The following is a 25,250-nucleotide window of genomic DNA, read 5'->3' on the forward strand; positions in this document are numbered from 1 at the left end:
GGGTTCAAGTGATTCTTCTGCCTCAGCCTCCTGAGTAGCTGTGATTACAGGCACCTGCCACCATACCCGGCTAATTTTTGTATTTTTAGTAGAGACAGAGTTTTGCCATGTTAGCCAGGATAAGTCTCAAACTCCTAACCTCAAGTGATCTGCCTGCCTTAGCCTCCCAAAATGCTGGGATTACAGGCATGAGCCAAGGTGTCCGGCTGGGTGCAGATGTCTTTTAGGTAGAATGATGTGTTTTACTTTGGTAGATACCCAGGAAGGAGACTGCTGGGTTGAAAGGTGGTTTTTTTATTTATTTAGAGACGGAGTCTTGCTCTGTTCCCCAGGCTGGAATGCAATGGCATGGTCTCGGCTCAGTGCAACCTCTGCCTCCCAGGTTCAAGCAATTCTCCTGCCTCACCCTCCTGAGTAGCTGGGATTACAGGCACCCACCACCATACCCAGCTAAATTTTTTTGTATTTTTTTAGTAGAGATGGGGTTTCATCATGTTAACCAGGCTGGTCTCGAACTCCTAACCTCTTGATCCGCCCATCTCAGCCTCCCAAAGTGCTGGGATTACAGGTGTGAGCACCCGGACTGAAGGGTGATTCCACCTTTAGTGCTTTGAGAAATCTCCAGGCTACTTTCCACAGTGGCTGAACTAACTTACATTCCCAACAGAGTGTAACTATCCCCATTTCTCTGCATCCTCATGTCCTCACCAACATCTGCTGCTTTTGAGTTTTTTGGCTGAGATATCTGTTGAACACTGAAGCAGACAATTTTTCAACATTTTAGAGACGTGGAAAGCCAAAAGATACTGCAACGTTCCCAAGTCCAGCAACCACAGAAGGAGGCTGCCCTGTCATCCTGAGTCTTTACACAGGGAGGACACCTAGCATCCAGCCAAGGAGGTGCTGGTGGTGGCTTCAGCAGAGGCAGGCAGGGGAGGAAAGGGATCCTGTATGTCCTGTTGGCTCTTGTTAACAAAGGGTCAGCACTGCCAAATCTTCGATTTGAACAATCAAAACATCCAACAAAAAACAACAAGAGGATAATTTTGCGGTGGCTCACACCTGTAATCCCAGCACTTTGGGAGGGCAAGACAAGCAGAGCACCTGAAGTTGGGAGTTTGAGACCAGCCTGACCAATATGGAGAACCCCATCTCCACTATAAATACAAAATTAGCCAGGCATGGTGGTGCATGCCTGTAATCCCAGCTACTTGGGAGGCTGAGGCAGGAGAATCACTTGAATCCAGGAGTTGCAATGAGCCAAGATTGCACCACTGCACTCCAGCTTGGGCAAGAAGAGTGAAACTCTGTCGAGAGAGAGAGAGAGAGAGAGAGAGAGAGAGAGTGAGAGAGAGAGAGAGAGAGAGAGAGAGAAGCTCTCTGTGTAGAGAGAAGTTCTGGAGAAAATCAGTTGCTGCTTCTTAGGTGAAGAGCAGGAAGTTTTACAGAAAAGTTTGAGGCAGTGATGACTGATGTACATAGGGCAGGAAAGATTGGTTGGAACAGGTGTGCCGTTTGCATAGCCTGCACAAATCTGGTCACCTCCACTCTAATCTTTTATTATCCAGATCACCTGATGCCTGTTTCTTTACTGTATACGAGGTAACAGAAAAAAAAGGAAGATGGAGCCCCCATGTTAAACATGCCTGACTTCCAGGTAGCCCTTTTCTATATAGGGACAGTTGCTGGCATTCACTCATGCAAGCTTCCAGCTTGCTCATCTATGCCTGCAGCTCAATTTTTCAGGCTGTTCTTTCTTAGAAAAGAGATTATTTGGGGGCTGCTTTGTGTTAAAAAGGAAATTCCACGGAGGTCTCTGTTGCCCTCATTACCTGCCTAAATAATTTCTTTCTAGCTCGGGTATCATACTGATGAAGCTTCGTGAACTTATACAAGTAACTGGGGATTTGGGGGTGAACTTTATAGGGGAGATCTTTGTGATGGTTCTCAAAGGATAAATTAGAGTTTACTGGTCAAAGAACAGAAGGAAAGGCATTCCAGGCAGGAGAAATCGTGAATCTGAAGGAGCTGAGGCATTGATGAGCATGGCATTGTGGAGGAATGGTAAATACATTATGAAAATGCCCTAACTCCATTCTCAGGCCTGTGCAGACATCACTAATCAACTGTGGCCCCTTCTCACCAAGTTTTGCAATCTTTCTCAACACGATGCTCCAGGAAGCTACTATCACTCCAGTTTGAATTGGAATCCAAATGAAACCCATTCCTGGAAGTAAGGGAGAATGTTGGAGAATGGATGAATAGGGTGCTGGAGTCAGAATATGAAAAGCTAAGATTAGATTTTCTGGGTTGACAAATGTCTTCCATAAAAGGCCAGACAGTAAGTATTTTCAGCAGGCTGATACAGCTGCTCCACTCTGCCACTGTAGCATGAAAACAGCCACAGAAGCTGGGTATGGTGGTTCACATCTGTAATCCCACACTTTGGGAGGCTGAGGCAGGTGGATCACTTGAGGTCAGGAGTTTGAGACCAGCCTAGCCAACATAGTGAAACCTTGTCTCCACTAAAAATACAAAAATTAGCTGGACATGCTAACGCACGCCTGTAATTTCAGCTACATAGGAGGATGAGGCAGGAGAATCGCTTGAACACAGGAAGCAGAGGTTGCAGTGAGCTGAGATCATGCCGCCACACGCCTGCCTGAGCAACAGAGAGAGACTTTGTCTCGAAAACAAACAAGCAAAAGTGGCCACAGATAAAAGTAAATGAATGTGTGTGGCCATGTGCTAATAAAACTTTATTTAGAAAAACAGATATGGGGCCAGAACTGCCCCAAAGCCACAGATTTCCTAACCCTGCTCAAGGCAGCAGTGGAAAGGACTTCAGGCTGGGAATGACAGAAAACACTTCTCAAGACAACAAAAGTTGAAGGTAAAGGTAACTGGAGTGAGATGAAACTAGCAGCAGGAAGAAGAGCGATAGGGCTATGAATAGTCTGAGTTGGAGTTAATAAAAATATGAACCTGCTAGAGGAAGTGGACCAGGTTTTAGAAATGCTTGTGATGGGAGTGGGTAAGACTTAGGGCCCAGAGAGATGTGGAAGTGGTCCATGTTCGAGAAAGCAGAAATGGAGATGAATTAGAGGATTTCTGTTTGGGAGGTTGGGTCGATGGATGGTGATGTCATTAACAAGGCTAGAGAAAAAGGAACCAACTTGGAGCTAGACATAGAATGAATTTGGGTTTAAACCTGTTAGTTAGAGATGCTGGTCAGACACTGGAATTGAGACATACTTTAGAAAATTGGAAATAGGAATTTTGAGCTCAGGAGAGACTGGAGTGGGAGAAACGGATACTGGAGTTTTCTCCCTGCAAGAGAGACACTTCAAGCTACAGAAATCATGATCACTGATGTGTAAAATGGATTAAGAATAAAGCTCTGTGCTCCAGGCCAGTGGATCACACCTATAATCCCAGCACTTTGGGAGGCCAAGGCAGGCAGATCATGAGATTAGGAGATCGAGACTATCCCAGCTATCAGGAGGGTGAGGCAGAATAATCGCTTGAACCCGGGAGGCAGAGACTGCAGTGAGCTGAGATCATGCCACTGCACTCCAGCCTGGATGAGAGAGCAAGACTCCGTCTCAATAAAAAAATAATAAAAAAATAAAAGTTAAGGCTCAGTGGAAGACCAACATCTAAAGATTGGGAGGAGGAAGATGTACAAGACATACGAGAACAGTAAAAGAGAAGCAGGTGAGAATTCCTGGATAGATGAGTGTCCAGGAAATCAAGGGACAGCAAGTGCCAACTCGGCGGACCAGCTTCTGCTGAAGCGTCAAGTAGACAGACTGCTGGATTCGGTAGTTAGGAAGTTGTGTTAGTCAGGGTTTCTGGAGAGACAGAAACAATAGGATGTGTGTATACTACCTGATTGGATTTACCTGCTTCATTGCAGGGCTGCTAGTTATTGTTTGAAAGCATTCTTGGTAAATTTTAAATTATGAGTGCTGTATCTTTTTTCTAAAAAAAAAAAAAATACTTTAGGCCGGGCTCGGTGGCTCACACCTGTAATCCCAGCACTTTTGGAGGCTGAGGCAGGCAGATCACCTGATGTCAGGAGTTCAAGACCAGCTTGGCCAATACAGTGAAACACTGTCTCTACTAAAAATACACACACAAAAAAATAGCTGGGCATGGTGGCGGGTGCCTGTAGTCCCAGCTACTCAGGAGGCTGAGGCAGGAGAATTGCTTGAACCCGGGAGGTGGAGGTTGCAGTGAGCTGAGATCACACCACTGCACACCCTGGGTGACAGAGTGAGACTCCTTCTCATGAAAAAAAAAAAAAAATTCTTCAAACATTTTCAGGCTTTTGAGGGAACATAATTAAGCAACTTGGAAATAGTTTGATATGTTCAAGTCTTGATTCTAAGACTGCATAGAGTGGTTACAGAATGTTCTTAAGTCTAGGGGTAATTTGCCCCTGTTAATGGTATAATACTTTCCTGATAATTTTACCTGAAGTTCTGGATGTTAGGAGAGTCTACCCTAACATACAGAGTCAATTTACAGAAAATTTCCCCTAACGTACAGGTAATCTGTGTATTAGACTCCCGTGACGCACAGAACTTCAGGTAAAACTGGGTAATAGGAACAAACCATTTGGAGAATAGGAACAAGATAGTTCCAGTCCTGTGTGAACTCAGAAGGTTGTTCTGTCTACTCCTTTTTAGGAGGCTTTTCCTAGTTTTGATTAGTCTCCTTGCAAGCATTTTCTGGTATTTTGTCTCACAAATTCTTTTTTATTTTTTTTTTCAGATGGGGTTTGCTCTTGTTGCCCAGGCTGGAGTGCAATGGTGCAGTCTCAGCTCACTGCAACCTCCGCTTCCTGGGTTCAAGCGATTCTCTTGCCTCAGCCTCCCAAATAGCTGGGATTAAAGTCACCTGCCACCACACCTGGCTAATTTTTGTATTTTTAGTAGAGATGGGGTTTCGTCATGTTGACCAGGCTGGTCTTGAACTCCTGACCTCAGACAATTCACCCACAACATAGCCTCCCAAAGTGCTGGGATTACAGGTGTGAGCCACTGCACCCAGCTGTCTCCTCATACTTTGAACTTTATTTCCTCAATTCAGCAAGACTGCTGGACTTTTGGGGGGTTACTTCTCCCTGAGCAATGACCCATAGACTCTCTTAAAGTAGTGAGTAGAAGGCCTGAGAAAGTTACCTCATTTTTTCCTCCTTTTAGAGATCACTATAAACATAAGTATTCAATGCCTATTCTCCAATATCTGTACTTTAACTCATAATGTCATACAATGTTATTTTAATTGTTTAATGTGGGAGGGTAAATCCCATCCTCTTTATTTTATCACAATGACAAATGGAGCCTTATCACGCACATGGAATGGGAAATTTTGTGTCTGTGAACACATCTGGAGGATTATGAGAAATCATGAAGCATGACTTCTATAAGAGTATATCCATTTCCTCTGGCGGCCATAACAAGGTACCACATATGGGGCAATTGAAACCATGGAAATTAATCTTTTCACAGTCCTGGAGGCTCATGGTCTAAGATCAAGATGTCAGCAGGGTTGACTTTTTTCGAGGCCCCTCTCCTTGGCTTGTTGATGGCGGTCTCCTCCTTTGTCTTCCCGTGGCCATCCCTTTGTTTGTGTGTGTGTGTGTGTTTGTGTGTGTGTGTGTGTGTGCGTGTGTGTGCGCTCTAATCTCCCATTTTTAGATGTACATAACTTGTATTGGATTAGGGCCCACACATGTGACCTTATTTTAATTTAATGACCTCTTGAAGAGCCCTGTTTTCAAGTACAGTCACCTTCTGTGATAATGGGGATTAGAGCATCAGCATGTGAATTTTTTTTTGAGATGGAGTTTTGTCCAGGCTGGAATGCAATGACATGATCTTGGCTCACTGCAACCTCTGTCTCCCAGGTTCAAGTGATTCTCTTCCCTCAGCCTCCCAAGTAGCTGGGATTACAGGCGCACACCAGTACGCCTGGCTAGTTTTTTTATTTTTAGTAGAGATGGGGTTTCACCATGTTGGCCAGGCTGGTCTCGAACTCCTGACCTTGGGTGATCCACTCACTTCAGCCTCCCAAAGTGCTGGGGATTACAGGTGTGAGCCACTGTGCCTGGCCAAAAGATGTGCTTTAATTTAAGACAGTTTCCAGGATAGACATTTGGTGTTCAATTCCATCGAGGAGCTCCAGGGGGCAGTGTAGAGCACTTGTCTTAGATAATAGCAGATTCTACCAGTTTCTGTCCATTATACATTTGGAGGTTGTTCCCACAATATCTAGTCCTTGGGTTTCTTTTTTTTTTTTTTTAATTTTATTATTATTACTATTATTTGTGACAGAGTCTTGTTCTGTCACCCAGGCTGGAGTGCAGTGGCACGATTTTGGCTCACTACAACCTCTACCTCCCAGGTTCAACGATTCTCATGCCTCAGCCTCCAGAGCAGCTGGGATTACAGGCAAGCGCCACAACGCCCAGCTAATTTTTTTGTATTTTTAGTGGAGATGGAGTTTTGCCATGTTGGTCAGGCTGGTCTCGAACTCCTGACTTTTTGATCCACCCACCTTGGCCTCCCAAAGTGCTGGGGATTGCAGGTGTGAGCTACTGTGCCTAGCCAATAGACGTGTTTTAATTTAAGACAGTTTCCACTACGGACATTTGGAACTCAATTCCACCGAGGAGCTCCAGGGGGCAGTGTAGAGCACATGTCTTAGATATTAGCAGATTCTACCAATTTTTGTCCATTATACGTTTGGGGGCTGTTTCCACGACATCTATTCCTTGGGTTTCTACCCTGCTCTGTGCATGATGTAAACAAACTTCAATAGCTAGAAGTCCTCAGAGAAAGTGTAGCCCCCAGGCAAAATGTCACAGGTGCTCTAATTGAAATTCCAGGCAGCATCCATGGCATGCTAAGTGCCGAGCATATAATCAGGTACAGACCACACCTGCTGCACACCCCTAACTCTTCCGTCCCTTCCAGGTGCTGTGCTCCATGATTGCAGGGCTGCTGCACTTCCTCTACCTGGCTTCCTTCACCTGGATGCTCCTGGAAGGGCTGCACCTTTTCCTCACTGTCAGGAACCTCAGGGTAGCCAACTACACCAGCACGGGCAGATTCAAGAAGAGGTTCATGTACCCTGTAGGCTACGGGATCCCGGCTGTGATTATTGCTGTGTCTGCAATAGTCGGACCCAAGAATTATGGAACATTTACTCAGTAAGCACAATGTGTGTCTTTATGAAGGTGGTAGTAATGCCCACAGCTCCTGTGTGATTTAAAATCAAAATATTTTCTTAGTCTGTCTTTTCTATTTTTTTTAAACAGAGCTTTGCTCTTGTTGCCCTGGCTGGAGTGCAATGGTGAGGTCTTGGCTCACTACAACCTCCACCTCCCGGGTTCAAGTGATTCTCCTGCCTCAGCCTCCCAAGTAGCCAGGACTACAGGCGCCTACCACCATGCCGGCTAATTTTCATATTTTTAGTGAAGACAGGGTTTCATAATGTTGGTCAGGCTGGTCTCAAACTCCTGACCTCAGGTGATCCACTCACCTCGACCTCCCAAAGTGCTGAGGTTACAGGCATGAGCCGCCTCGCCCAGCCCTTAGTCCATCTTTTAATTGCCAATTATACTTCAAACCAGTCTTCCTTAAGCCTGAATTCTATTTTCTCTTGAAAATCCCTAGAACAATGGTTCTCAGCATCTTTGAGGTTGGATCCCTTTGAGAATCTTATTGAAAGTCAAAGCCTCTTTCCCCAGACAAATGTACATATGCAAGAAATTTTGAATAAAACTTCAGTTAATTCAGAGACAGGAAAAGCAAAATCAGGCTGGGGCGGGGGCTCACACCTGTAATCCCCGCACTTTGGAAGGCTGAGGCAGGAGAATCGCTTGAGCCTAGGAGGTGGAGGTTGTGGCACCTCCACCTGGGAGGTGGAGGTTCAAGCTGGAAACAAAGCATCTCTTTAAGAGGACAACATTGAGAGGCCGAGGTGAGCAGATCACCCGAGGTCAGGAGTTTGAGACCAGCCTGGCCAACATGGTGAAACACCTTCTCTACTAAAAATACAAATAATTAGCTGGGCATGGTGGTGCATGCCGGTACTCCCAGCTACTTGGGAGGCTGACGCAGGAGAATCGCTTGAGCCCAGGAGGTGGAGGTTGCGGCGAGCTAAGATCGAATCATTGCACTCCAGCCTGAGAAACAAGAATGAAATGTCATCAAAAAATAAAAATAAAGAAAAGAAAATTCAGAACCGCACATTAAGAACTCATGGGCTACATGTTCTGCTGGATTCTAAAAGAGTAGGTGTAATGGGCTGAGAGTATCCAAGATGTAAAGAAAAACACCATTATTAAAACTATCAAAGGCCTATGATGCATGAGAAATAGTGCTTCCTCTATGAATTAAGTAGCTCATGCCATTCTCACCATGACCCTATGAAGTCAGTAGTTTCTTTTCTTTTTCTTTTTTTGAGACTGAGTCTTGCTCTGTCACCAGGCTGAAGTACAATGGTGTGATCTTGGCTCACTGTACCCTTTGCCTCCCAAGTTCAAGCGATTCTCCTGCCTTAGCCTCCTGAGTAGCTGGGAATACAGGCATGTGCCACCATGCTAACCTAACTTTTTTGTATTTTTAGTAGAGATGGGGGTTTCACCGTGTTAGCCAGGATGGTCTCGATCTCCTAAGCTTGTGATCCGTCTGCCTTGGCCTCTCAAAGTGCTGGGATTACAGGTGTAAGCCACTGCACACTGCCAGCAGTTAATTTTCTTATGCATAGGACGCCTGGGTCTGAGTGCATTTCATAAACTTTCCCAAGGTAATGTTGCTTGGGTTTGGAAGTAGGTTGTACATACACTAAAACAAAATGTCTGATGCTGTTGTCCTTCTTTTTTTTTTTTTTTTTTTTTAGACGGAGTCTGGCTCAGCCGCCCAGGATGGAGTGCAGTAGTATGATCTCGGCTCACTGCAACCATGTCTCCCAGGTTCAAGCGATTCTCCCCTCTCAGCCTCCTGAGTAGCTGAAATTACAGGAACCTGCCATCGTGCCCAGCTAATTTTTGTATTTTTTAGTAGAGACAGGGTTTCACCATGTTGGCCAGGCTGGTCTTGAACTCCTGACCTCAGGTGATCCTCCTGCCTTGGCCTCCCAATGTTATCCCTCTTAAAGTCAAAGAGATGCTTTGTTTCCAGCTTCAACTCTACATCCTGCCAGAATGCTGGAGATAAAATGGTAGAGGAGTTGACCAACATTTTTTATAAAGGGCCAGATAGTAAACATGTTTGACTTTGCAGGCCACGGGGCCACTGAGGTGACTAGTCAAGGTGGCCCATGTAGTGTGAAAGCAGCATTGTTGACTCATAAATGAATGAGTATGATTGTCCTTCAATAAAACTTACAAAAGCAAGTGGTGGGCTGGATCTGACCCATGGGCCATAGCTGGCAACCCTTGGAATAGAACTTAAGTTTGGATGCTTTTCTGCCTACCAAAAGTTGGAGTCAGGCTCTCAAGTTCTCTTTTAAAAAAAGTTATCCAGGCCTGGCATGGTGGCTCACACCTGTGATCTTAGTACTTTGAGAGGCTGAGGTGGGCGGATCACGGGGTCAGGAGTTCGACATCAGCCTGACCGACACAGTGAAACCCTGTTTTTACTAAAAATACAATAATTAGCTGGGCATGGTGACACACACCTGTGATCCCAGCTACTCAGGAGACTGAGGCAGGAGACTCGCTTGAACACAGGAGGCAGAGGTTGCAGTGAGCTGAGACCACACTACTGCACTCCAGCCTGGGTGACAGAGTGAGACTCCATCTCAAAAAAGTAAAATAAAGTAAGTTATACTACCTTTGCTATCATAAGCCAAAAAAGAATACAAATTATTTGGACAACAGAGTACTTGGTGCATGGAATATGCTTAATCAGAGTTGGTTTTTGTAGCTGTAGTTAAATTATTGTTTTTACTCTCTTGCTCATTATAGCAATCATTATTGACCTGCTAACTACATTTATTACCGTTAATTCATTGCTAGGAACTCTATTGAAAAACTTCAAGCACATTATCTTATTTAATCTTTCCTACAAATTCTATATGAATGCAATGATGCCGGGTGTGGTGGCTCAAGCCTGTAATCCCAGCACTTTGGGAGGCCGAGGCGGGTGGATCACGAGGTCAAGAGATCAAGACCATCCTGGTCAACATGGTGAAACCCCGTCTCTACTAAAAATACAAAAAATTGGCAGGGCATGGTGGCGCGTGCCTGTAATCCCAGCTACTTAGGAGGCTGAGGCAGGAGAATTGCCTGAACCCAGGAGGTGGAAGTTGTGGTGTGCCGAGATCACACCATTGCACTCCAGCCTGGGTAACAAGAGCGAAACTCCATCTCAAAAAAGAAAGAAAGAAAGAAAGAAAGAAAGAAAGAAAGCAATGACAAAATCCTCTGATGAAAAAACAAATCAAAGAACATCCAAATAAAGAGATAGTCTATGTTCATGGATAAGACAACTCAATGTTGTCAAGATATCAGCTCTTCCCAACTTGACCTACAGATCCAACACCTTCCAAACTCAAAATCCCAAAAAATTATTTCGTGGCTATTGACAAACTGATTCTGAAGTTTAGATAAAGGAGGCAAAAGACCTAGAATGGCCAACACTATTTAAGAGAACAACGAAGCCACAGAACTGGCAATACCCAGCTTCGAGCCTCAGTATACAGCTACAGTAATCATTTAATCTTTCCAGTACTTTGATCATTCCTACTATAACCTTGAGAAAACTCAGCCTCAGAGCATATATCTGTGTGAGATGAGGGCCCACATCTGACTTCATCTAAAATTCAGGATTCTGAGTCAAGCAACTCCTGGCCCTGTTCAGGTCTTGCACTGACATTCAAGCTCTCTGCCTTCTCCCAAGGAAGAGGCAGCTAATGCTTCTCTCTCTCAACAGCTGCTGGCTCAAGCTTGATAAAGGATTCATCTGGAGCTTCATGGGGCCAGTGGCAGTCATTATTTTGGTAGGCGATACTTATTTATGGGTGTGCCCACCTTGGGTTGACCAAGCATACAAAATGGGTTTCTTATCTGTGAAAGGGGATATAAGAAGATAAGGAAATACAGCCTAATGTGATCAACCCCTCTTCCTGAAAGTACTGTCCTCACTTTTCTTTCCTTGGATTTCTCCTGGCTCACTTGTTGCTTTGATGTAGTAATATCACCTCTCCTGGGACTTCTTTTCAAAATGCTGTATTCATTCATTCAACATATATTTAACTGTTGGTGTCTCTACACAGGGTGACATGGTTTCCTGTTTGCCAGGACTTTCTGATGACAACTGTTCCCTGGTAGAGACATTAACAGCACCCTTCCACTTTCAAAGTGGCCTGGTTTGAATGATAAGTTGTATAGTCACCCTAATCAAGCACCAAATGCAACTACAGGGTATTTGCTGTGTGTTGCACATAATAGAGCAGAATATGTGTGCATACCATCTTTATAAAACCTGTATCTGTTGGGAAAAGATTCTTAGGTCATCCTCAAATTAGATTATATAAAATGGCTCCAAATGAAAATTCCAAGTCATTTTTTTTCATGCGGTTTCCACAGATAAATCTGGTGTTCTACTTCCAAATTCTGTGGATTTTGAGAAGCAAACTTTCCTCCCTCAATAAAGACGTTTCCACCATTCAGGACACCAGGTAAGAAGGCATCAGAAGCCGTGGTACCCACACGTTATTTCTACATGACCACATTTTGGGGAAAGAAATAACCCATGCAGAAATTGATATAAATTATTCTGGTACATGATAAAGAGTATGTGAAGGACAATTTATAGAAGAAATAGAAACTCTGATTTTCAGGTTACTTTATTTCCTTATTCAATAAATATTCATGCTGGGTGCAGTGGCTCACACTTGTAATCCTAGCACCTGGGGAGGCTAAGGAGACCGGATTATTTGAGTCTAGGTCAGGCATCCCCAAACTACGGCCCACGGGCCGCATGCAGCCCCCTGAGGCCATTTATCCAGCCCCCTGCCACACTTCAGGAAGGGGCACCTCTTTCATTGGTGGTCAGTGAGAGGAGCACAGTATGTGGTGGCCCTCCAACGGTCTGAGGGACAGTGAACTGGCCCCCTGTGTAAAAAGTTTGGGGATGCCTGGTCTAGGTCCTCAAGACCAGCCTGGGCAACATATTTGAGACCCTTGTCTCTACAACAAATTTACAAAATTGGCTGGGCATAGTGGTGTGCACCTGCAGTCCCAGCTATTTGGGAAAGTACGGAGGGTGAATCACTTGAGCTTGGGAGGTCAAGGCTGCAGTGAACTAGAATCATGTCACTGTACTCCAGCCTGGGCAATAGAGCGAGATCCTGTCTAAAAAAAAAAAAAAAAAAAACGAAAACAAAGCAAAACAAAACAAAAAAAATTCATCAAGTACCTCCTTTGTATTACATACTCTTCATATGAAATTAATTTCAAGAGTATCAACATCCTCCTCCGACTCCACCAGGAGTCCATACTCCTCTGGACTACACTTTCTTTCACTGTAGAAACTCAGTTCTCATGGGTACCAATCTAAGCTATTAGAAATAATTAACAAAAACAAGTATTAAATAGGGTCTTGATAGATGCTGGGCATTTACCAATATTATTTCACAGAATGCTGATAATTTCAACCCATGTGGTGAATGCTGGTAATACCCTCATTGATAAGATGAGCCAGCAGCTCACCTTACCCAAGAGTGGGTAAAGATCTTGCATTGGTGAGTCATGTGCATGAAAATTAAAGGACTATCGGTCTAATTTCAGACCCTGTGTCTAGTCTCCTCTACTTACTTATCAGACCAATTTGACATTTCTTAACCTTGGTTTCCTCAATCCTTGCGGATCAAAGTGTCACCCTTCTATTTCTCCATTCCCCTATTTCTCAATTCCTTACCCTCAAATGTCTCACTTCTTCCTCAGAACTGCAAACAGCATGCCCCATGTCTGATCTAATCCCCAGCAGTGATGCCCTGCTGCTAGCTTCTTCCTCTTGCTGGTGAATAGACTGTTTTCCTGTTGTGCTATGCTAAGTTAATGTCATCCTTTGGGGTAGAGGTTAACTATCTTGTCTGTTTCCTAAGTAATAAATCTGAAATTAACACTGACATCATGGAAACATTGTGCTCTTTCAATAGGAAGGAGTTAGATTCTAGAAATTTCAGATATCATGGCAGGAAGGGGAGGTAGGGAAAGAGGAATCAAGAGACTTGGTCCAGATCTGTTAGAAGCCCCCATCCACTTGAGTCCTTTTGCCTTTTAAGCTTCAGAATGAACCACTGCACTACAGAATCGCCTATCTATGGCTCCCTTTTCTCCTTCACCTTGCTTCTGTCCTCTCTCCCTGCAGACTGACTTCCCACAGCTGATCGGCAGGGCAGAGCCACCCCAAAGGGGTCTCACAGGTCCATTCTCCAAGCCTCTTACTTCAAATGCTTAGAGAGAAAAGCTGGTTGGCTGGGGGGAGGGAGGGGAAGGGGGGAATTGATCGACTGACTCCTTATAGGTCAGGGATCTTCACTGGGGCAACTGGCTATAGTCAGTGAGATGAAGCCATATGGCACCATTTAGGCCAAACAAAAAGCTGTCATGGGAGAATCCTGATATGCCAGTGACGTCATCTCCTAAAGGTAGACCTAGGTAGGTTGTCTGTCTTTTCTGTAAGCATAAATGGAAGAAGGGCTGGGTATAAGAAAAACTGCCAAGCTAGATAGCAGCTGTGGAAAACCTAGGAACCAAATGAGGAACAAGAAGGACTAATTAGCAAGCTTATCACAAACCGTAATATTTATTGAGTACTGGCTGGGTGCGGTGGCTCACGCCTATGATCCCAGCACTTTGGGAGGCCGAGGTGGGTGGATAACAAGGTCAAAAGATCGAGACCATCCTGGTCAACAAGGTGAAACCCCCGTCTCTACTAAAAATACAAAAATTAGCTGGGCATGGTGGCGCGTGCCTGTAGTCCCAGCTACTTGGGGAGGCTGAGGCAGAATTGCTTGAATCCAGGAGGCGGAGGTTGCGGTGAGCCGAGATCGCACCATTGCACTCCAGCCTGGGTAACAAAGAGTGAAACTCTGCCTCAAAAAATATATATATTTATTGAGTATCTACTATATGCTAGGTATTGTTCTAGGGACTGGAAATACAGCAGTGAGAAACAGACAAAGCCTGTCATTAATATGCCCTCAGAGAGTTTATATTTCCATGGGCGTAACACAAAGTGTCTCTCTCTCTCTCGCTCTCTCGCTCTCTCGCTCTCTCGCTCTCTCGCTCTCGCTCTTGCTCTCTCTGTCACACACACACACACACACACACACACACACACACACTCATTAGCGCTCCCAGCCAGCTGCCATCAACAATCTCACTCCATTATATGAAACAATATATTTTTGTGTGAAGAAACAAAACATTATGTTATGTTCTAAAGTCAGGAATTCACCATTATTCAATTTTTTAATACAAATTTCTAGAAGGCATTTCCCATAAATCTTCCAAAAGTCTAGGCAGAAGACATGCAGAGAAATCAAATTATTTTCAATGGGAGGTGGGGGGGGTGCCTGGGGGGAGCACTATTCTCAGGGATTTGCCATGATTGAAACCATTGGTTCCGCTTCATCCTCACGCTGTGTGACCTTGTCGTATATGTTGCTTAACTGCATGAAGCTGTTGTGAGGTTTAAATAAGGGAATGCACACAAAGCATTTAGTTAGCGCTAATATTAACTACACTTGTAGTGAATACCTAGTAAACCGCAGTTATTACTTTTATTCCCTGCAGAGTCATGACATTTAAAGCCATTGCTCAACTATTTATCCTGGGCTGTTCTTGGGGCCTTGGCTTTTTTATGGTTGAAGAAGTAGGGAAGACGACTGGATCAATCATTGCATACTCATTCACCATCATCAACGTCCTTCAGGGAGTGTTGCTCTTTGTGGTACACTGCCTCCTTAATCGCCAGGTAAGGGTAATTATTTTCCCTGTTATCAGCCTAGTCCCAAAGTCTAACTGAATGTCGTTCACATTCTCACTCTTCCCTGACCTTTTATAATTGTATTTTGGGATTGCCTTGATTTGGGGATGAGGGTTTAGGTGCTGCTGGGATATGCTGTGAGTTTCATCAGTTTAGTTTTTTAACATATCTCTGAAGAGCATGGATCAGTCAGAATAAGGTAGATTATTCGGCAATAACAAATAGCCCCTTGCCTCCCACACTCAATCTTAGCAACTTACAACAATAAATGTTTATATCTTGCCTGTGCTACATAACTGTGACTTAACCCACATTGTCTTTCCTCTGGGATGCAGGCTGAAGCTGTGGCCCCCTCTTTAGAACAGTAATGGTTTCATGGCACAGGAAAGGGAGACTGTGGGAACGCATAGCTTAGCTCTCTTAAAGATTCTACCGCGTAGTCAGGCACCTCTGTTCTGCTCATTTAATTGGTCAAAGAAAGTCACATGACCATACTTCAGGGATGAATAATCTTCCCACAAACTCAAAGAGACTTCAAGTCTAATACCAGTTCTTCCACTGAGTAGGTGGCTGTGTGACTCTGGGTAAACTGCTTATCCTTTCTGAGCATCATCTGTAGTTTTCTCATCTGCAAATGTGGTGATGCCTTCAGCAGACGCTTGAAGATTAAAATGAATCAATCAGTGCAATCTCCTAGCATAGTCCTTGGCACATATTAAGACCTCAGTGAGAGTTGTTATTTCAATTTTACTCTCCATAGAAAATTAGGACCAGTTTTCCCGGTGTTTTCCCTTTGCTGTTGAATAAAACTACCAGCAGTTAAGGTGCTAGTGGCAAAAAAGGCTATCTTAACACATCATTCATTTCTCTGCAATCTTTTAGTGCCTTCATGCTTGGCAATTCTTACAGAAGTAAAATATAATTTGTCTTTGTAAAACAATGTTGGGCATTAAATCTTTAAATGTCATTTTAGCATATTAAGGAGGTTAAGAGTAAGGCAATTCTTGAAATCACACGCAATTCTTGGAACCACAGAGGATGGGTGAGTGTAATGGTTAGCGTCAGGGCTCTGGGTAAGAATGGCAAGGCTTCCAGTGCTGGCTGTGTGACCTTGGGCATGTCGATTTACCTGCAAGTGTCTCAACTTCTTCACCTTTAATTGTGGGTAGGAGAAATGTCTTTCTCACTCCATTTATGTAAGAATTAAGTGATATATTGCATATACAAGGTCTTGAATATGGCCAGTGTTCAATAAATGGTGACTTTCACTATCATACATTCACCAACACCACAGCATTATCATCTAAGCATTACCTTTAACATCATCATCACCATCATCACCATTACCATAACCTTCATTATGATCATCACCACTTTCACCATCATCGCTATCGCCACCATCATCATCACCTACAACATAATAATCACTACCATCACCTTCATTATCATCATCATCACCCTCACCATCAACATTACCATCACTTTTGCCATCATCAATTTCATTACCTTTATCACCTTCATCATTATCATCTTCATCATCACCATCATCACCATTACCATCAGCATCATCATCTTAATTACCTTCATTACCACCGCCATCATCAGTCACCTTCATCACCAATATCACCATTACCATCACCTTCATTATCACCCTTATTATCATCACTGTCATCACAACCTTTATCATCACCACCTTCAGCATCATCACCTTCATCATCTTTACATTACTTTCATCATCATCACTATCATCACCATCACCATGACCCATCATCACCTTCACCTTCATCAACATCACCATCATCATGATCATCTTTGTCATCATCATTACCGTCACTTTCACTACTGTTAGTTTTATCTTTATCATCACTATTATCAGCTTCATTATCACCCTCACCATCATCACCATTACCATCACCTTCCCCATGAATTTCATCATCTTTATCATCACCTTCAGCATTATCACCTTCAGCATTATCACCTTCATCATCACCATCATCACCACTACCATCACCTTCCTCTTCATCATCACCATCAACTTCGTTAGTTTCCTTCATTATCACCACCAATATCATCAACAGTCACCTTCATCACCATCATCAATCATCATCTATTGAGTCCTAGTGTCTGACATTTAATATACACCTTTTTACAAGGTTTAAATAAAATGAATCAAGAGCACGGCCAAGATTATGTGGAAAACTAGAAAGAAAGCAGGGTTTGGTATCTTGATCTTTAGCCTTGCATTTTAGGATCCTTTCTTCTAAACCAAGCTCTGGATGTAACACGGACCTCTCCACTCAAATTTCCAGGTGCGAATGGAATACAAAAAATGGTTTAGTGGGATGCGGAAAGGGGCAGAAACTGAAAGCACTGAGATGTCGCGCTCTACTACCCAAACCAAGACGGTAAGATCAGCTCCTTCTGAGTACCTTACTGGAACCCAACATCTCATGCCTCTTGAAGCTTCCTGGTTTCTTGATCTGGAAAAAAAAGAGAGAGAGAGAGAGAGAGAGAAATTCCATTAGATTACTGTATTATGCAGCTGAAGTCTCTGGGTTTTGAGACCAAAACCAGAACCTTTCTTTCTTTCTTTCTTTCCTTCCTTACCTCTCTCTCCCTCCCTCCTTCCCTCTCTCTCCCCCTCCCTCCTTCCCTCTCTCTCCCCCTCCCTCCTTCTCTCTCTCCCCCTCCCTCCTTCCCTCTCTCTCCCTCCCTCCTTCCTTCCCCCTTCCCTCTCTTCCTCCCTCTTTTCTTCCTTTCTTCTTGTTCTCCCTCAGTCTCTTTCTCTCCCTCATTCCTGGTTTCCCTCTCCTTCCTTACATTTTCTTTCTCACTGCCTTTTTCACTATCTCTCTTTTTCTCTCCCTTCTTCCTTCTCTCTGTTTCGTTCTTTCTATCCCTCTCTCCTCTTCCTCTCTCATTTCTTCCTTCAACAAACATCCAAAGGATATTTAACAAAAAATAATTTTTAAAATTTATTAACAACATTCATTTAACAAATATTTATTGTCTGCTCTGGGCCAGGCACTGTTTAGCTGCTAGAGAACCATTAGTGGAAACACTGACAGTCGTCCTTGACTTCACAGAGCTAACATTCTAGTTGGGTGCAGGGAATGACAACCAAAAGTGAATTTTATTGTTTGTTAGAAAAACATAAATGTTAGAAAGAAAAAATAGAGCAATGGAGAGCAGCCAGGAGTGACAGGATGGAAGGATTCCAGTTTTAAATAAAGTGACTACAAGAAGCTGGCACTTGATTGAAAATTGAAGGCTGTGTATGATAAAAATGACTTTGGCGAGGCACAGTGGCTCACGCCTGTAATCCCAGCACTTTGGGAGGCCGAGGAGGGAAGATCACGAGGTCAGGAGTTCAAGACCAGCCTGGCCAATGTGGTGAAACCTCATCTCTACTAATCTCTACTAAAAATACAAAAATTAGCCCAGTGTGGTGGCATGCGCCTATGGTCCCAGCTACTGGGGAGGCTGAGGCAGGAAAATCGCTTGAACCCAGGAGGCAGAGGTTTCAGTGAGTTGAGATGGTGCTATTGCATGCCAACCTGGGTGAGAGAGTAGGCATCCCCAAACTGCGGCCCCCTGAGGCCATTTATCCGGCCCCCTGCCACACTTCAGGAAGGGGCACCTCTTTCATTGGTGGTCAGTGAGAGGAGCACAGTATGTGGCGGCCCTCCAGCGGTCTGAGGGACAGTGAACCGGCCCCCTGTGTAAAAAGTTTGGGGACACCTGGAGTAAGGTCTCAATCAAACAACAAAAAGAAACCCTCTGATTTGTGAAATTGTCTAGATTTGGAGGACTAGGAAGAGTCTAAGTACTTTGGTCAGAAACCACAGATTCCTGTGTGCTGTGACTTGTGAAACTGGGTTTGTCCCTGCGGCAGCCTGAATGCTGAGCCCACAGAGCTGTTTCAAGAGACAGGAGCTTTATTTTGGGACAGAGAGCTTCTCAGCCAGGGTAGCACCTCTCATCGTGAGGACTAAATGATGTCAAATAAGTTAAGCACTTGGAAGAATGCCTGGCAGCACAGGAAGCCCCTGTAAATGTTTGTGAAAAGATAAAATAAATGACCATTACAGAGAGCGGAGTTTTGTTTTGTTGTTGTTGTTGTTGTTGTTGTTTGTTTGTTTTTGACAGAGTCTCACTCTTTCGCCAGGCTGCAGTGCAGTAGCACAATCTCGGCTCACTGCAATCCCCCACTCCCGGGTTCAAGCAATTCTTTTGCCTTAGCCTCCCGAGTAACTGGGACTATAGACATGTGTCACCATGCCCAGCTAATGTTTGTATTTTTAGTAGGGACGGGGTTTCACCATTTTGGCCAGGCTGGTCTCAGTCTCTTGACCTCATGATCCACCCACCTCGGCCTCCCAAAGTGCTGGGATTACAGGTGTGAGGATTGTGGAGTTTTTTTGGAGGAGAGTGGGAAGTTGTAAATTCAGATATTGAGCTTCACACCTTACAGAAATCATAGCTTGTCATCTCTGGGCGAGTCAGAAGTTTCAGTTAATTTCTGAGGTATTACAATCTCATTCACCTTTTCTCCTTATTCTCTTCCCCCTAAGTAGGAAGAAGTGGGGAAGTCCTCAGAATTCTTTCACAAAGGATATACTCCATCATCACCTGCAGATTCAGCCAAGCAACTGCAGCCACAGGTTCATCTCATCTCTGCTACGTGGCTGAAAACGAACTGACCTGTTTATCCACAGCACCCCTGGGTTGCATGCAGACCAGACAAACGTCACTATTTCTAGCTTTCCTGTGAAAAGTCCAAGCTCATTCACCTATTTTGGCTTTTTATCTTCATAGAAGGAACAGGACATCTGGGAGAATTCTTAGATGCAGAATCCAGTAGTGTGGCCTGTACAATGAAGTGTCTGAAGGATGCATTTTATTTTTTTTTATTTTTATTTTTTTCTCGAGAAGGAGTCTCGCACTGTTGCCTGGGCTGGAGTCCTGTGGTGCTATATTGGCTTACTGCAACCTCCACTTTCTTTCCCTCCTTCCTTTTTTCCTTCCTTCCTTCCCTCCCTCCTTTCATCCTTCTTTCCTTCCTTCCCGCTCTTCCTCCTCCTCCCTTCCTCCCTCCCTCCTTCCCTCCCAAGTGATCCTCCTGCCTCAGCCTCCCAAGTAGCTGTGATTACAGGTACCCACCATCACACCGGCTAATTTTTTGTATTTTTAGTAGAGACGGGGTTTCATGATGTTGGCCAGGCTGGTCTCCAACTCGTGACCTTGTGATCTGCCCGCCTCGGCCTCCCAAAGTGCTGGGATTACAGGCGTGAGCCACCGCACCTGCCTAAAGGATACATTTTAAAGATGGCAGGTGGGAGAGGTGGATTTTCTTCCTGCAGCTATTACCACCTTGCCAGAAACTCTAACTGGCATCTGGATTCAGCTCATAGTTCCCTTTATGGCCTCTCTGCTGTATTTTATGCTCCCAAAGACGTTACATCATCACTCCACATTCACATAATTCAACAACTTCCATTTGGATCGATATTAAAGAGGGTGCTGCATTTCACAATACAAAAACATTATCATCCCAGCTTAGGGGTGCATTGTCCCTGCACAGGCTCTTTTGTCCAAGACACTGACAGTTGCCCCATTTTCTTTGCCTGAGATTTTTTATTTCTTGAGACAGAGTTTTGCTCTTGTTATCCAAGCTGGAGTGCAGTGGTGCAATCTCAGCTCACTGCAACCTCCGCCTCCTGGTTCAAGAGATTCTCCTTCCTCTGCGGTGAGCCGAGACCGCGCCATTGCACTCCAGCCTGGGTAACAAGAGTGAAACTCCATCTCAAAAAAAAAAAAAAAAAAAAAAAGAGATTCTCCTTCCTCAACCTCCCAAGTAGGTGGGATTACAAGCACTCCCCACTACACCCGGCTAATTTTTTGTATTTTCAGTAGAGACGAGGTTTCACCATGTTGGCCAGGCTGGTCTCAAACTCCTAACCTCAGGTGATCTACCTGTCTCGGACTCCCAAAGGAGGAGCAGCACATGTTAAAATTTAACTTCTGTGGTTGCGATTTTATTAATATATTTTTAAACATTTTGCCAAGCATGCTGTGTTGCCATTATGTTTTCTAGCTCAGGTTATGAATACCTCAAGATCAACAATGTTCCATCTCATTGCCTGTTTTTTGTTTGTTTGTTTTTGAGACACAGTCTTGCTCTGTCACCCAGGCTGGAGTGTAATGGTGCAATCTCAACTCACTGCAACCTCCACCTCCTGGGTTCAAGCGATTCTCCTGCCTCAGCCTCCTGAGTAGCTGGGACTACAGGTGTTTGCCACCACACCCAGTTAACTTTATGTATTTACTTTTTTTTTTTTTTTTTTTGAGACAGAGTGGCTCGATCCCAGCTCACTGCAACTTCCATTTTCAGGTTTCAAGCAATTCTTCTGCCTCAGCCTCCTGAGTAGCTGGGACTACAGGCACGCACCACCATGCCCAGCTAATTTTTTGGACTTTTAGTACAGACAGGGTTTCACCATGTTGGCCAGGATGGTCTCGATCTCTTGACCTCGTGATCCGCCCACCTCGGCCTCCCAAAGAATTTTTTTGAATTTTTAGTAGAGACAGGGTTTTGCCATGCTGACCAGGCTGTCCTTGAATTCCTGGCCTCAAGTGATCTGCCCACCTTGGCTTCCCAAAGTGCTGGGATTACAGGCATGAACCACCACACCCGGCCCTTGCCTCTTTTTTATTGATGGTCACCACGTACAATTGTGTGACCAGAGAATTCTGTCCTGCAGAATATAAATATTTTTTGAGATAGGGTCTCACTCTGTCACCATGGCTGGAGCACAGGGGTGCAGTCATAGCTCCCTGCAGCCTCCAACTCCTAGTCTCAAGCAATCCTCCCACCTTAGTCTCCAAAGTAGCTGGGACTCATACAGTCAAGTGCCACCATGCCTGGCTAATGTGTACTCTTTGTAGAGACAGGGTTTTGCCATATTGTCCAGGCTGAGAATTTTGTATTCATGATGCTGCCCTTAATTCAACATTGGGTTGAACGATGGAAATTACAGCAACAAAGAGTGGCTCTCTTGAAACCCTTGAAAGTCTTTGAGAAACAGGAAATTATTTTTATTTTATATTATTATTTTTTTGAAATGGAGTCTCACTCCGTCACCCAGGCTGGAGTGCAGTGGCATGATCTCAGCTCACTGCAACCTCTGCCTCCCAGGTTCAAGTGATTCTCCTGCCTCAGCCTCTAGAGTAGCTGGGATTACAGGTGCCCACCACCATGCCCATGTATTTTTAGTAGAGCTGGGGTTTCATCATGTTGGCCAGGCTGGTTTCGAACTCCTGACCTCAAGTGATCCCCTTGCCTCGGCCTCCAAAAGTGCTGGGATTACAGGCGTGAGCCACCGAGCCCAGCTGAGAAGTAGGAAATTATACTCTACAACTCCCTCTCTGTTATCAGAAGTTGGGGAAGCTATGGCTAAGAGCACAACCTTTCTGATAGGTGTTGAGTGTGGAACATTTTCTTTTCTTTTTTTTTCTTTTTTGAGACAGAGTTTTGCTCTTTGTTGCCCAGGCTGGAGTGCAATGGTCCTATTTTGGCTCACTGCAACCTCCGCCTCCTGAGTTCAAGCAATTCTCCTGTCTCAGCCTCCCGAGTAGCTGGAATTACAGGCATGTGCCACCATGCCCGGCTAATAGAGACAGGGTTTCACCTGTTGGTCAGGCTGGTCTTGAACTCCTGACCTCAGGTGACCCACCTGCCTCGGCTCACCCCAAAGCACTGGGATTACAGGCATGAGCCTTTATTTTCTTTTCTTCTAGATAAGTGATAGTGTAACATATTCAATTGGAGCAGGTTCAAGGCTGGTGCGTGGTCTATCTCCTGAGGGGGATGGATCTGAATGTTTAAAGTTGTGTTGAAACAAATGTCTTTAAAATGTCATCATTCTGATTTGCTTCTAGATACAATGCTTAATTTCTTTCAATTAAAAAGACAACTTAAAGCAGGAGTTCTCAAGGAGGGGTTTTTTTTTACCCCCCTGCCCCCACTCCCACCCATTTCCCCACCCCCATCCCCTACCTCCCACCCCTACCCCCCACCCCACTACCTTCCCATCTCTGGCCCCACCCAGGATGGTCAACAATGTCTGGAGGCATTTTTGGATGTCAGGCATTGGGAGATCTGGGTGCTACTGCCATCTACTGGATGCGTGGCAGGATGTCAGAGATGCTACTCGACGTCCTGCAATGGGAAAGACAGTCCCTTTCAGTAATGAATTGTCCAGCCCAAAATGTCACCAATACTGAGGCTAGAAACCCAGATTTAAAGAATGGTGTGGGATTTTCAGCACTTTGGGAGGCCAAGGCGGGTGGATCACGAGGTCAATAGATCGAGACCATCCTGGTCAACATGGTGAAACCCCGTCTCTACTAAAAATACAAAAAATTAGCTGGGCATGGTGGTGCGTGACTGTAATCCCAGCTACTCGGGAGGCTGAGGCAGGAGAATTGCCTGAACCCAGGAGGCGGAGGCTGCGGTGAGTCGAGATAGCGCCATTGCACTCCAGCCTGGTAACAAGAGCGAAACTCCGTCTCAAAAAAAAAAAAAAAAAATCTGGTGTGGGATTTTTTTTTTTCAAGCCCAAATGAGGCATGGGCTAAACAAAGATAATAAAACCCGGCTGGGCTCGGTGACTCACACCTATAATCTCAGCACTTTGGGAGGTCAAAGTGGGAGGGTCACTTGAAACCAGGAGTTTGAGATCAGCCTGGACAGCATGTGGAGACTACAGTCTCACCTACTTGGGAGGCTGAGGTGGGAGGATAGCTTGAGCCCAGGAGATCAAGGCTGCAGTGAGCTATGATTGCACCATTGCACTCCAGCCTGGGCAAAAGAGCCAGACTCTGTTGAAAAAAGACAAAAAACAGGCTCAGTGGCTCATGGCTCACACCTGTAATCAAAGCACTTTGGGAGGTTGAGATGGGCAGATCACTTGAGGTCAGGAGTTTGAGACCTGCCTGGCCAACATGGTGAAAACGCACCTCTATTAAAAATGCAAAAATTAGCTGGGCGTGGTAGCAGATGCATGTAATCCCAGCTACTCGGGAGGCTGAGGCAGGAGAATTGGTTGAACCTGGGAGGCAGAAGTTACTGTGAGCCAAGACCACATCACTGCACTCCAGCCTTGATGACAGAGAGAGACCCTGACTCAAAGTGAGACCAACTCTGAGGTATGACTATTGCTCCAGTGCTCCCGAGGGATCAGGCTGCAGTCTCTTCCAGCTGAGACCATGACCTTGCCCTCCAACTTCCCAACCCCATCCTGACTCCCTCACTCTTCTGCTCCAAGCAGTCCCTCAATAAATTATGGGCACCACAACCTGGTCTCAGGCTCTGCTTTTAGGACACCTGACCTCAATCGCTTGTCATTTTATAAATCATAATATTAGTAATAGAATGAGCACAGAGTTGTTGTTACTGGAAACTTAAAAGAGATCTGTTTTGCAGATTCTGAAAATCAGAATCTATTATTTATGAAAGCCATTATTTATAAAACCAAGAGTGGTCACTTCAGGAGACAGAATATCAGAATAGTATTCTGTTGCTGGGCAGTAGATAGACATATTCTCTTTCCTGGATGTATTCATTTAATAAATATTATTAACCCAATCAGTGACCCCAATTTCTGCTGGATGGTAAACTTACAGAGATAAATGAGGTAAGGAACTCATCTGATCGTGATCCAACATACCAAGTATTACAAATTAAAAGTCAATAACTTTAGGCCAAATGGAACAGAAAGGTCACATCAGGAGGCAACCAGGTGGCTTAGAACTGAGGACGGAAAGATTTTCTGTGAGCAAAAATTAAGGAAACCTCAAATGACCATATCTCTAATGGCTACTTTTAAAATTATTTCAAATTTTTATCTATTTATTTAAAAACTGGGTTATGAGACTGGCTAGTTTTTGTATTTTTGGTACAGGGTTTTGCTGCACTGCTCAGACTAGTCTTGGATTCCGGGTTCAAGTCATCCTCCTACCTCAGCCTCCCAAAGTGCTAGGATTACAGCCATGAACCATCATGCCCAGCCTCTAATGATTTATTTTTTACAGTTTGGGAAAGTTTTGGCAGCCTTTGTATAGTGATAAATGTTTGTCTTTAATCAAACATTAAGGGGAATATATAAATTTCTTCCCACTTGTAATCTTCTAATTTTAAAGCCTCTTACTTCGTTGAGTGTTAAAATTTTA

General features: G+C 44.4%; 1 protein-coding gene across 1 annotated transcript in view; it reads left to right on the forward strand.

Moving 5' to 3' along the window:
• LOC101028341 (putative adhesion G protein-coupled receptor E4P) overlaps nucleotides 1-22,981 on the forward strand; it is a 56,456-nt gene extending 33,475 nt beyond the window's left edge. The window contains exons 12-17 of the mRNA XM_039466959.2: nucleotides 6,987-7,222; nucleotides 10,953-11,019; nucleotides 11,609-11,700; nucleotides 14,825-15,005; nucleotides 17,327-17,422; nucleotides 19,595-22,981. Coding sequence (XP_039322893.1) covers nucleotides 6,987-7,222; nucleotides 10,953-11,019; nucleotides 11,609-11,700; nucleotides 14,825-15,005; nucleotides 17,327-17,422; nucleotides 19,595-19,720 — 798 coding nt within the window. The 3' untranslated portion in view covers nucleotides 19,721-22,981. The remainder of the gene's footprint in view (nucleotides 1-6,986; nucleotides 7,223-10,952; nucleotides 11,020-11,608; nucleotides 11,701-14,824; nucleotides 15,006-17,326; nucleotides 17,423-19,594) is intronic.
• Nucleotides 22,982-25,250: the final 2,269 nt, after the last annotated feature.

This window comes from Saimiri boliviensis, chromosome 14 (assembly GCF_048565385.1).
Source record: "Saimiri boliviensis isolate mSaiBol1 chromosome 14, mSaiBol1.pri, whole genome shotgun sequence".
Lineage (NCBI taxonomy): Eukaryota > Metazoa > Chordata > Mammalia > Primates > Cebidae > Saimiri > Saimiri boliviensis.